General features: G+C 42.5%; 1 protein-coding gene and 1 pseudogene across 3 annotated transcripts in view; both read right to left on the minus strand.

Moving 5' to 3' along the window:
- Positions 1–13,171, minus strand: part of GLIPR1 (GLI pathogenesis related 1) — a 29,894-nt gene that overhangs the window by 8,906 nt on the left and 7,817 nt on the right. For all 3 annotated transcript variants that reach the window (XM_019455147.2, XM_019455146.2, XM_019455148.2), the window contains 2 exons: positions 10,371–10,649; positions 8,939–9,184 (listed from right to left, as the gene is read on the minus strand). In XM_019455147.2, the coding sequence (XP_019310692.1) occupies positions 8,939–9,184; positions 10,371–10,562 (438 nt within the window). In that variant the 5' untranslated portion in view covers positions 10,563–10,649. The remainder of the gene's footprint in view (positions 1–8,938; positions 9,185–10,370; positions 10,650–13,171) is intronic.
- Positions 4–7,266, minus strand: LOC109270533 (transcription factor BTF3-like; annotated as a pseudogene).

The raw sequence follows: 13,171 nt of genomic DNA on the forward strand, positions 1-13,171 counted from the left end.
AAATAAGGATTTGTAGCGAGAGAGAGAGACGATAAAGTGAACATTGGAGTATGATTAGGACTTCATAAACGCGGTGAGGTGTGTTCACTCTTGTTTAGGTGGAGCAGTTATTACCAGGGGACTCCTAGGTGCTGAGAACTCAGAAACAAGACTTGTAATTATTATTGGGGTGTGGGTGTGTGAAATAAACATATAAATGATACTAAGATCATTTTGGCATTTGAAATAAAATAAAATAGAGAGTGCTGGGGTGGAGGGCCCATCCTGAGAGCCCAGAGAAGGGGCGCTGGAGGAGGCCTTGGAGCTGAGGCCTGCAGGGGGCAGCGCTGGGGATGACCTCGCAGGAGACCGCAACGTGGGAGGAAGAGCCTTCCATGTGGAGACAGCAGCGGCACAGAGGCCCTGAGGTGGGACGGCGCGGCGGTGACAGTGGCAGAAAGAAGCAGGCAGAGCTGGGATCCAGTGAGTGGGGAGAGTCGTTGGCATTAAGGAAGGAGGCAGACGGGCAGGTCGTGGGGAATCTCGTAGGCAAGTGAGCACAGGCTCCTTTTTGCGTCAGAAAGATCACTTGGTTGTCATGAAGTAAATGGACTGAGAAGAGCAAGGGAAGAAGGAGGGAGGGCATTTGGGAGGCTGTGCCAGGGGTGCAAGCAAGAGAAGACGGTGACCCACACTTGGGTGGCGGTCGCGGGTTCCTGGGAATCCGTCACGTTCATGCTTTAGCTCTAGGTACCGCTGAAAGGATTTGCTTTTGCCTTGAGTGTGAGGTGAGACGGAACATTTGGGGCCTGAGTAACATTTACTGAGATGGGGGAAGGGAAGGAGCAGGGTGGGTGGGAATATGGACAGGGCTTCCGTTCAAGTCCCATTCCCTTTGAGACGCCTAATTAAACATCCAAGTGCAGAGTGACTTTGCTGCTGAATGTGACCGTCTCTAGATTATTATCTAGATCAAGGCTAGATGGAAAAAGGGTGGTGAGTGGCACAGGAGGAAAACCAAGCACAGAGCCAGCTTCTTCAGGGAGAGGGGCCTATGCTGTCGCCCTGGACCCCACAGTGGGAAGACTCCATACTTGATTTAGTTCAACGTTGTCACCTATTTTCCCACATTTAGTGGCATTTTCCCCCTGACTTTTGAACAAGGGACTTTACATTTTCATTTTGCACCTGGCCCCACAAATTACATAGCTCGTCTTAACCAAGAGTGTTTGGTGTCAATGGAGCCTAACGAAAAAAGCTGTTTAAAGAGCTAGTATCTAGACACTAGAGATAAGCCAGCAATTAAATGCACTCCTTTGGGTGCCGGGGTGGCTCAGTCAGTTGAGCATCCAACTCTTGACTTTGGCTCAGGTCATGATCTCATGGTTTGTGGGATCGAGCCCCACGTCGAGCTCTGTACTGATGCAAGCCTGCTTGGGACTCTCTCTCCTCCTCACTCTCTTCCCCGCCCCCAACCCAAATAAATATATATATATATATTTTTTTTTTTTTTAAAAACACCTTTCCCTTTCTATAGCCCTTTAGAGCTCCCCTCTACTTGCTAGATGGGATGCTACCTGATTCATGGATTAGTTCATAAAACCAATTAGATCTTTAAAATTTACTTGGTTGAACTTTTGTTATTTGACACATCTATCACCATATAGTTACAAATTTTTTTTCTTGTGATGAGAACTTTTAAGACTTACTCTCTTAGGAACTCTCAAATATACAATATGATGTTAACTATAGTTGACATGCTGTACTTTACATCCCCAGGACTTAGTTATTTTATAACTGTAAGTTTGAGCTTTTGACCACATTTACTCATTTTGTCTCCCCACCCCATCCCAACAACCACTAGTCTTTTCTCTCTTTCTAAGAGTTTGTTTCTTGTTTAGATTCCACATATATGTGAGACCATATGGTATTTGCCTTTCTTGGCCTGACTTATTTCACTAGCATAATACCCTCTAGGTCTATCCATGTTGTTGCAAATACCAGAATTTCTTCTTCAGGAAAATGTATTACATATATAGGAATATTACTTAGCCCTAAGAAAGAACAAAATCTATATTTTAACAAGTTCCTCAGGTGATTATCATGCATGCTAATTGGGTGCAATGTTGTCTGTATTCCTTTTACTATCACCACTATCAATCATTTTGTATTTATTTTTTCTCCTTTGGTCTTTGAGCACTTTCTCCGGGGTTTGTTTTATCTCAAGTATTCTATATCTTTGGGCTTCCCACACACACACCTTTAATGCTGTTTCTTTTGTTTTACTGTCTTTTACTTTTCTTTTCCAGTCTCTTTTTTTCCAAGGGCATGCAGTGTTAGTTACCATTTTGTTTTCATTGGTGTTTTCTTCTTTAAAGTCAACTTGTATTTAACACAATAAAATCCATCCTTTTTAGGTGTACAGTTCCATGAATTTTGATAAAAACATAGTTGTGTAGCCACCGCCATATTCAAGACCTAGAATACTTCCATCACCCCAGAAAGTTCCCTTGTGTTCCTTTGTGGTTGGCTCCTACCCCCACCCCCTGACAATCACTAATCTGTTCTCTGTCTCTCTACTTTTGCTTTTTCCCAGAATTTTATATAAATGGGGTCAGTTTAAAAGTTTTTTTTCACTCTGGCATCTTTTACTGAGCATAAGTATTTGAGACCCATTCATACTGTTGGGTTCACTTCTTGATTGCATGGATGTCCCACAGTTTAGTTATCCATTCAAGTTGGTCTCTTGTTAAAAGCTTTATGGACATTGACAGGGCATTTGGGTGGCTCAGCTAAGCATCTGAGTTCAGCTCAGGTCATGATCTCACAGTTCATGGGTTCAAGCCCCACATGGGGCTCTGTGCTGACAGCTCAGGGCCTGGACCCTGCTTCAGATTCTGTGTCTCCCTCTCTCTGCCCTTCTTCCACTTGCACTCTGCCTCTCTCTCAAGAATAAACATTAAAAAAAACAAAAACAAAAAAGAATTGGACTTTGGCTCAGGTCATGATTTCGTGGTCTGTGAGTTGGAGCCCCGCGATGGGCTCTGTGCTGACAGCTCACAGCCTGGAGCCTGCTTTGGATTCTGTGTCTCCCTCTATCTCTGTCCCTCCCGGCTTGCACTCTGTCTCTGTCTCTCAAATAAAAAAACAAACAAACAAAAAAAAACGTTAAAAAAAATTTTTTTTAAAGGCTGTATGGACACTCAGATTCTGGCTTCAACTTGTGGGCTCTGGGGCCACAAAGACTGAGTTCATATTCCAGCTTGGCCACTCACTGTGCGACCTTGCCCTTTGCTTCCTCGACTATTTAGTGAGGATAACGCTCTCAACTCTAAGGCTTATTTTGACATTTTAAATGGGATAGTAAAGTACTTAGAACAGCTGCTGGCACATGGCAAGCAGTCAGCAAATGTTCATGTTTTATTCTCTACTAATTTTCTTGTTTTAAAATCTTTGAAAACTCTCTTGTTTCAGGCAGATTCCTATTGTGTGCTTTCATTTCTTTTAATATGGTAAAAAAAAATAAACCTAATTATAAAAAAAATAATGAGAACTACTGATTATTGGAAATTTACTTGGTGCCAAGGTAATGTTAAGCACTTTACGTACAACATCATGTTTAACACATCACTAAAGAAGTATTGCCTCTATTTTTATTGGTGGAAGTTGGAACGTACTTCTACTTGACCACAAAGTACTATGAGGGCAATCCATGCCCTGAGCAAGATGCTGTTTTCCCTTCTAGCAGAAGCAGGGAAAGCCTGCTTTTCTAACAAAAGGCTTTCTAACAAAAACGGCACATCTGGGGAACCTACTAGGGGCAGGTATGTCTCTCCTTTGGAGTTAACACCCCCTTCCCACCATCTTTCAAGTCTCAGTATGAGTCCATCCGACTCATTATCAGGCACTATTATCAGGAGTATGGTAACGCTGCAACATATATAAAACCAGGTAGAGAAACTGTGAAACATGTCCCACTTTATTGGTCTGTAACAGTGTAAAAATAAGCGGGTAGCAGTTGGTGGGGGAGGTAGGGCTAAAACCAAAAATGCGATCAATGGTGCCATCTAGTGGGCATTCTCAGCACTACCACACCTAAACTGCTGCCCCGCCCATACACTTAAGTCAAACCATTCTGTTACCAAATGTTATAAAGGTGAGCTGCCAGCAATAAAATATCTAATCTCCGATATTAATATACCAAAATTCTTAGTGCAAATCTATCTCTAGTGAAGACAAAGCTAATGTGTGGACCTCATGTGTCAAGAAATATCACATCTTTAGGAGATAATGATTGGATCTAAATCTATTATCTTTACTGTGTACAATCACCCCTCACCAGCCAAAATCTGAAAATAGCTTGTTTTTTATTAATAGAAGATGAGGATAAGTGGGCTATTATAATAGCCACTTGAGGTAATTTATAGCAAGAATTTACAATGGCAACTGAGTAGTCTTGAATCTCCCAAAAGATTTCTTACAAGGATGAAAACATCAAATTTTAATGTAAAGGCATCTTTAACCAAGCTGTCAAAGTGTTCTTCCTATATAATTGGCGGAAAACCAGCTCATGGAGATCTAACCTTTGTTTAATGCCTAAGTAGCAGCACTTTATTATAACTTACAAACATTCCATTACTTAATCCTTACAACATAACCGATATCTGGATCCCAGCTCTTCCTCTTATTAGTTTTGTGACACTGGGCAAACAAATCCTTCTTCTTCTTTTTTTTTTAACTAGGCAAAAAAAAACCCCTTATTTTTAATGTTTATTTTTGAGACAGAGAGAGACAGAGCATCAACAGGGGAGGGTCAGAGAGAGAGACACACACACAGACTCCGAAACAAGCTCCAGGCTCTGAGCTGTCAGCACAGAGCCCGACGCGGGGCTCGAACTTACAGACTGTGAGATCATGAAGTCGGACGCCCAACTGACTGAGCCACCCAAGCACCCCGGCAAAAAAACTTTATTAACCTTGTTTCAAACTTTATTCTCAGGCCTCTTCAGCTTAATTAGCTGCAAAGAATGAATTGTGTCTAAGCAAAAACTAAAAAACACTACGCTGTCCAAGGGGCTTGGGCTTAAAAATATTAGAGATCTAGATTTTATCAGATCCATGAACAGAATTCTAAAAAGCAGTCATAGTACAAAATAGCAGCTCCCAGTAACTTCTTCAAGCTCTATCTTCAGAAGTTGACTCCGTTCAGTTTGCTTCCTTCTTGGAAGCTTCATCAAAATTCTCCACAAGATCTAGAACTTCATTCTCCTCCTCCTCCTCTCCGGTAGCGAGTGGTGCTTTTCTGTCCAGGGACTGTGTGGGAAGAGCTTCAGCTGGTCTTCCCAAACTAGCCAGACTGCACCAAGTTGGTTTAAGATACTGGGCAGAATTTCTGTCAACTGCTTGGTCTCAGTATGGCCTGGAATGTGAAAGTGTTTACTGCCCCAGATGCCTGAACTTTAGGCTCATGGAAGTGGATCGCCATTCCTTGGTTTGTGAACATATTCACTTCTTCAATACCGGAGACAGCATTCACCCCTAACTTCTTTAAGGAGAACTGAAGTTTTTTATCATCTGCTGTAGCGGTCCTATGAACCACCTTCTTCTCTTTTTTTAATGTTTATTTTTGAAGTGGGGGGAGAGGAGCAGAGAAAGGGAGACAGAGGATCCCGTGCAGGCTCTGTGCTGACAGCACAGAGCCCCAAGTGGGGCTCCATCTCACGAACTGAGATCATGACCTGAGCTGTAGACAGACTGAACCATTCAGGCACCCCAGAATCACCTTCTTCTTTAGGTGGACAGTTCCTTTCCCACCAATGCATATTTATGCTTTTAGTTTGACTTGTTTCTCCTGGTTCATGATAGTTTCTCTCATCTTGTTGGAACAGAAATGGGACCATGCAGGGGGACTAGGGTTTGTTTTCAGGGGGTCTAAGGTGGACCAGCTGAGGTTGGGTCTACACAAGTGGGCACGTAAGATGTGGGAAAACAACTTCCTAACTTCTCTGAGCCTGTTGTCTCATCTATGGGTGACAGTGGTTCTCTGACAGGTTTGTGATAAGATTTAAATGGTTTCTTTAACCACGGAGAGCTGAGTACCACACTCACTTAAAAGTGGTTGCTGCGGGGGCACCTAGGTGGCTCAGTTGGTTAAACCTCTGGTCGTGATCTCATGGTTCGTGGGTTCCAGCCTCCCATTTGGCTCTGTGCTGACAGCTTAGGCCCTGGAGCCTGCTTCGGATTCTGTGTCTCCCTCTCTTTCTGCCCCTCCCCTGCTTGGACTCTGTCTCTCAAAAATAAATAAACATTTTTTAAAAAAATGGTTGCTGTGGATGCATTATGTCTGACCCATGGGGTCCCTGGACTTCCTCTCCAGGAAAAGGCTTGCTTTTCAGAATTGGGGGTAGAATGTAGTGGTCTCTTTGTGAGAGCAGATTAGGAATCACTCAGCTTGGGCTCTGATACCTGTATGTAAGGAAATGAATTTTCTCATATCTGAAATGTTAGCTCTCCTTTTTTTGTCCTATATGGAAAGGGAACATTTACAAATAAGCCCAGCTAATTTGGGGAGGGCCATCTCTGAAATCTCAGGTCTATGTGACGGATGTAAAATCAAGTTTCCTCCTCTTGTTTTGAGTCCCTGGAAGGATGGACATGGAGTGTCTTAACTGCATGGTTCAGGAGTCTGTGGCCGATATGACAGTCTTTAGATCTTTGCGTATTTGTTGTGGTGAGCTACTAGCCACGCTTCTGAAGTACAAGGCTCATTTGTACACACTGTCTACCTTGTACCCCTTTTCAGTTTTGCCTGGAGTTCTTCTCCTTTTCTTTTTCATTTGATAAGCTCTCCGTTAGTTTTCAAGAACCAAGTGATATGGCTCCTGCTGTGTGAATAACTCCTATGTCTCCATACCTCCCTTTGGCCAGATAAGTTGCTCTGCCCTCTTTGCTCACATAGCAACTTGTCAGTTTCTCCAAATTACACCAACAATGCATTGTATTACAGCCACTTACACATTGGTCTCTCCCCAAGGAAGGTCAATTCCTAAAGGTCAGGGGTCATTGCCATCTGTGTCCCTCATTCCTTGTACCACCCCCATTTCTCCTCACTTTTACTTCTTGGTGATTGTACTCCTCAATTAAGTGTTAGGACTGGGGCACCTGGGTGGCTCAGTTGGTTAAGCATCCCACTCTTGATTTTGGCTCAGGCCAGCATCTCTTGATTCATGAGTAGAGCCCCACACAGGTCTCTGCTCTGATAGTAGAGACCCTGCTTGGGATTTTCTCTCCCCCCTCTCTCTGCTTGTGTGCTTTCTGTCTCAAAACAAATAAACATTAAAAAAATAAGGCGGTAGGACATAAGCTATTGTTCCAGGCTCTGTTTTGCAGGAATCTGCACTAAGACATATGATCAGTGAGTGCCTTACACAGTGCCTGGCATATGATAGAAGCTTAAACACTGAATGAGAGTCCATACCCTCAAACTGACAATTATTTTTGGAGACTTAAACAGTGCAATGTTGGGGCGCCTGGGTGGCTCAGTCAATTAAGTGTTCGACTCTTTATCTCAGCTCAGATCATGATCTCACGGTTTCATGGGTTTAAGGCCCCTATCAGGCTGTGCTGACAGTGTGGAGCCTGCTTGGGATTCTCTCTCTCTCTCTCTCCCCCTCCCCTGCTCATGCTGTCTCTCTCTCAAAATAGATAAATAAACTTTAAAAAAAAATGTAAATGGTGCAATGTTTAATGGTACCAGTGCTGCTTGTGGGCAAACTGGATTTAGCTTTCTTGCCTTCTAGGACTTTTGGGATTCTGATGGAATCACTTTTCTGGTTAAAATTTTATGTAAACATAAGCCAAGATTAATTGTTTATGGGATGAGTCTAGGGGAAACCTAACTCATATTTTCAAGAAAGGGACCAATATTGCTGGTGGTTTGATAGCTCATTCTTGCCTATAATAATCTAGAGATGAAAATTTCACTGAAATCCGCCCTTCCCCTCACATCATAATAGTAAATATCTGTGCCAAACTTGTTTCACCTGTAACAACACCAGCATGATCAGAGGCTCTATGAGGCTGAGCTGCCCTGAGACTTTTTCCAACAACATTTTGCTCTTTAAAAACACCTATTATTCCAAGTTAACTGCCTTGTTAGAAATGTTTGTACCCTCATTCCTCACTTCAGCACATTTTTGTATATAAGAAGCAGTCAGACATAGGTTCAGCACCCTTACTTATTGGCTTGACAAGGACTGCCAGGAAGAAAAGTAAATAAATGAAATGTGACCAGGATCAGGAGGCAGGATAGTAAGACGATAGACATGCTACCCTAGGGACTTGTTGCCATCACGTTGCAAACATGCCTTAGGGTTAGGAAACCAAAACCAACCTGAGTGAAAAAAAAAATCTCAATGGGGGCGGAATAGCCACAGAATGGTTTACACAAATTTACATGTTGGCCTCACCATTGTTTTTCTCTTCCTTGTGTGACCCATCACAGGCTCTCGGTTCATGTTTGAAGGAATAGGAGGCTATGGAATTGATGCTTCTGTCTGAGAGGCTTGTTTCTCCCAATTTTATAGACCCCAATCAACTGCCTCAAATTTTATAGAGGACGCATACCTGAAAATCCATTCACTCATAAAGTCCTCTGATTGCTCACAAATGGAACAAAGTGCCCCAGGCAGGCAGCTGTTACCAAAATATTCAAAGTCTGTCCAGATTGGTGAGCCTCACCTTTTGCGTTTAAACACGTAACTAACCTCTTCAAGCACCACCCCCTCTGCTATTGAAGTCTGCTCCATTTTTTTTATTTTTTAGGTAAGCTTGTAAGCTCTACTCTCTGACATGTACAGGCACACCAGCTTACTCTATATTTTCTTAACACCAGATTCCAGTTTTCTCTTTGCCTTTGAAGAGATAGTTTCAAGAGAATATGGAGCAGGCAGATACTTACCTGAGTGTAATGGCCACAGACTTTGGTGCATTTCTGAGTCCTGAAGTCGTAGTACTGAATTTCATCGTACCAGTTTGTGATGGCTGAAGATGCAGAAAACAGGGATAGAGACCCAGCCCAGATGTTTTCTCCCAGAGAAGAGAAATTTGGATGCAGCTTGTAGCTTGAATGCAGCTGAACGTTGTGTACAAACTGACAGTTTCTTGCCCATGTTTGTGCAACTCGCGCTAGCGCTGGGTCCCAAGTCTGCAAAAAGAAACGTTAAACAGTAGGAGGGTCCAGAATGAAAATTGGGTTTTGTAAAGATCTTTCAACTACAATGAGGAAAAAGATTTGGAGAGGGATCAGTACAGACACTGGAAGATGAGGAACTGATGACCAGAGTGTTACGTGGCATCATACAGTTAATGAGAGAACAGAAAGCCCTCACCCATCACAGACAGGAATTAGACCTCTTGCTCAACCGCCAGGCACTGAAAGCTGTAAAGAGGCACCACTGAACCTACACGGAATCAGGAAACGTTACAGGCCACCGCACCCCCTCCCTAATTAACCACACCCAGTCCCTTTAAAGCCTTCTTGGCTAGGCAGAAACCGTGGAGCTGGCTTTTGGACCAGAGTCTGCCTTCTCCCCAGGTGGCCGGCCTCCTGAATAAAGATTCTTTCAAAAAGAATGAAAACTGTTACCAAAAAATGTAACTGGAATGAGCAAAGTGAGAATTTGAAGGGGGGGAATGAGGCATGATAATGGCGATGACTGAATAGAGAAGGGTCCTCCCTGTACGTGTGGTCTCCCAGTGTTGAATAAGGCCACTGGGAAACTTGATGATCTTGTTTTGTGGAATTTAGAATCTAAATGAGGGACACAGATCAGCATTTCACTGAGGGCCTGTTATGTGCAGAATACTTAAGGCTGTGTTTCACATGGTATATATAATTAAATAAACACAACAGCCCGTATCCTGAGGAGCTCAGAAAGATTAAAAACTAGCTCACAGCCACAGAGCTGGCATTCAAACCCATGCCTGACTGATTCAAAATCCTATCCTTTCCTGAGATGCCATGCTGCCTTCCAGAGAAAGTCAATATGCTCTGCCAGCAACAACAGAAAAGTAAACTTAGAGATAAACAAACAAAAAAAGCCCTCAAAAAATTAACAGGGAAGAAAGTAAAAAAAAAAAAAAAAAAAGTAACATCTTCTGACCGGAGGAAAGGAAGCATTTAAAAAGAGGAGTAAAACGTACTTGCTGAGCTTGCTTAGAAAAGATGAGTCAACAGAGCTAAACCGGATTCGTTTTGATCACAGATTGTGAATTTACTGCACACGTTAATCACAACGGGAACAAAAAGGCATTTAGGATTAGCAAGGACTGACCTCTAAAATCAACACACGTTAGCTTACTTCTATCACAAATACTGATATTTTCCTTACCATGTATTGCATATCACTGGCTGTTGGATTCACTTCTGATCGGAACTTGTTATGAAATCGAACACAGTCTTTGATGAAATCTTCATTTTCGATACCTGGCAAACTAATTGCTGTGTTTTCATAGCTGGAAACTAAGGAAACCATCCAGGCTGTCATGGCAAGTGTGGCCCGCATGCTCAGTCTGTTTGGCATGGAGCCCTCGGAGGCTGGAAACCGGAGCCAGTGAAGGTTCTGAATGCGTGTGCCTCTCTCAGTTTGACAAAGCGTGGCTGATTTCAGCTTTGAGAAAATGGAAAGCAGAACTTGAGTTCATCACAAGTTTAAAGAAATGGGTTTCGCCATATATGGTTTGCTGCCACTTTTGTGCTCTTAACCCTGCCGTTTCAGTGGTTCTCAGTGACACAGCACCTATTACAACATAGATATTTACGAGGCTGCATCAGACTTTCTTTCGAGTTAGGGGGGATACTTTCAAAGGAAATTCTGGAATCTCCAGAAATAACAATCTCAATTTTTATGGAGGTTCTGGTGGTTAAATAAAAACATATCTCTTACTTCCATAAATGTCTTGCAAAATGCTTTTCAAACTTGTTTAGAGTCATATCAGTACAGTGGTTGGAATATCTGGCTAACATCTTAACTTGACCTAGAATTCATTCACAGTGGTGTGTGTGTGTGTGTGTAACCATGGCAAAGAGAGGGCAGAGAGAGAGAATAGTAGAGAGAGCACTGGTCTCAATTTCAGATTTTAGTTTAAGTTCTGTTCCTCACTAGTTGCAGCTGCCTATTTACTGAATGAAGCAAATAAAACTTTTTCTAGCCCCTTAATCAGAGAGGATTTGGGAGGATCTAATGAACTAGCCAATATATTAACACATATTAAATGTCTGCACTGGGTATTCAGTTTAGTAATAGGAGATAAACACGCTGCCCTCAAGGAGCCGAGAGAAGCAGGAGCTGTGGGGTGGTGACAAGCCCAGGGACAGTTGAAGGTCTGGGTGGAGGGAAGCACCAGAGGCTGAGGACTTATGGAGGATGCTTACCCCATTCTGACACGGGTTGAAATGGCTTCCTACAACAGCAGTGAGGTCTTTGCTGAGCTGGAATCAGACTGGAGTTGAAGTGAAAAAAAAAAATTAAGGAAGTGAAGGGAATTGGAGAATAGGAACCATATATCTGCTGCAGGCAGGCTGGGTCCAAGGACCCAGAGGGTCCTTGGCTTGAGAAAGGTGGACATCAGATGTGGGCCAGCAGGAGGTGAAAGTAGAGTTTATTGAAGATATATATATATATATATATATATATATATATATATATGGAGAGAGATTTGGACAGAGTATCCAGGAAAGGAAAAGAGCATGAGTCTCACCTTTGCTTAGGGTCTGGGGTTTTTACTGTCAATTATGGTCAGGTACCATATGGTCAATTATGGTCAGGTACGGTCAATTATGATCTGTGTCCTCTTAGGCTTCTAGGAACTGGTCAGAACCAGGACAGAGTCCGGGTGTCCTTCATAAGTCACTCATTCCCTGAAGTCATGGGTCTTGGCACCAAGGTGTTTGGAGTCAGTAGTCTTAGAGAATGTTTATGATGATCCTGCCTCATCACTCCTTAGATTTATTGTGCTGGGAGACTCCAAACATATTATTATCTCTTTGTCCCTTACAAGGAAGACATATGTAGCCTGGATGGCTCGGTCTGTAGTGAATATGACTATTGATTTCAGGGTTGTGAGTTCAAGCCTCATGTTGGGCATAGAGCCTACTTTAAAAAAACAAAGGAGAACATAGGCTATTTGCATTACAAGGCATGTGTAGAGAAGAATGTGGGTGCAGGTCCTAGCAAGAATAGAAACTGGAAAAGAAGCAAAGGAAAAAAAATGGCTTTTTTTGTTTTTTTCCCCATGGGGTCTCTTCAGCTTCTCTGTCTCATATCCAGCTGTGAAGTTGGAAACAAAATAGAGAAAGAGCCACTGCACGTTGTCTGTCTCTACAGAGATGGTCTTCAAGTATGGCTGGTAGGAAACATGGTACATGGTTCTCATGGAATTTAGAATCCAAATAGTGCTTTCACGACAGAGACAGCAGTAAGAGGCAGATCAGGGAGAACTTGCTGGCTTCTGCCAATGATTTGGATTTTATCACGAATCGAATGAGAAGTTATAGAAGGGTTTTTTGGTTTGTTTTTTTAGTTGTAGTTGGGGTGTGATCTGGTTTTAGAAACAATCGTGTTTAAGAAAACCAAGAGATGTGGAGAATGGAACAGGTTTGGGGTGATTATTTTTGATGGAAACTCTTAAAAGGAAACATTATAGAACTCTGAGGTGAATGTATTGCCCACCCCCGATAACCTCACAAAATACTCATAAATAATCTCAATTGTGTCCAGGCTGCCTAATTGGTACCAGCATTTCATTCCATTACATTGACCTAAGACTTCTTGTCTAGGGCTCAGAGGTAACCTTTTGATCAAGGTAGTCAACAGTGAGACATTCCTGCAGCTTGAGGTGAGATGCAGGCCTGGGACTGCTTCCCACCTTCTTCTGAGTCTCTGTGAGCTAGATTGTCTGAGTTTTGAACACCAGAACAAGAAAAATGAGACCTTGCAAACAAGGAAATTTAGTGACATTTTGTGATTGCTTGCGCAATCCCCATTGCACACATACAACTCCCAAGAATAAGCAATATTATCTTGGTATTGAAAAGAACTAATCAATTTTTTCTCTAATTTCTTGAAAATAACAAGCAAAAGGGAATGTCTGCCCTTAGAGACTCTTTTTACATTATTATGCCAGGCAAATT

Source organism: Panthera pardus, unplaced genomic scaffold (assembly GCF_024362965.1).
Source record: "Panthera pardus isolate Hobbes unplaced genomic scaffold, ASM2436296v1 HiC_scaffold_6, whole genome shotgun sequence".
Lineage (NCBI taxonomy): Eukaryota > Metazoa > Chordata > Mammalia > Carnivora > Felidae > Panthera > Panthera pardus.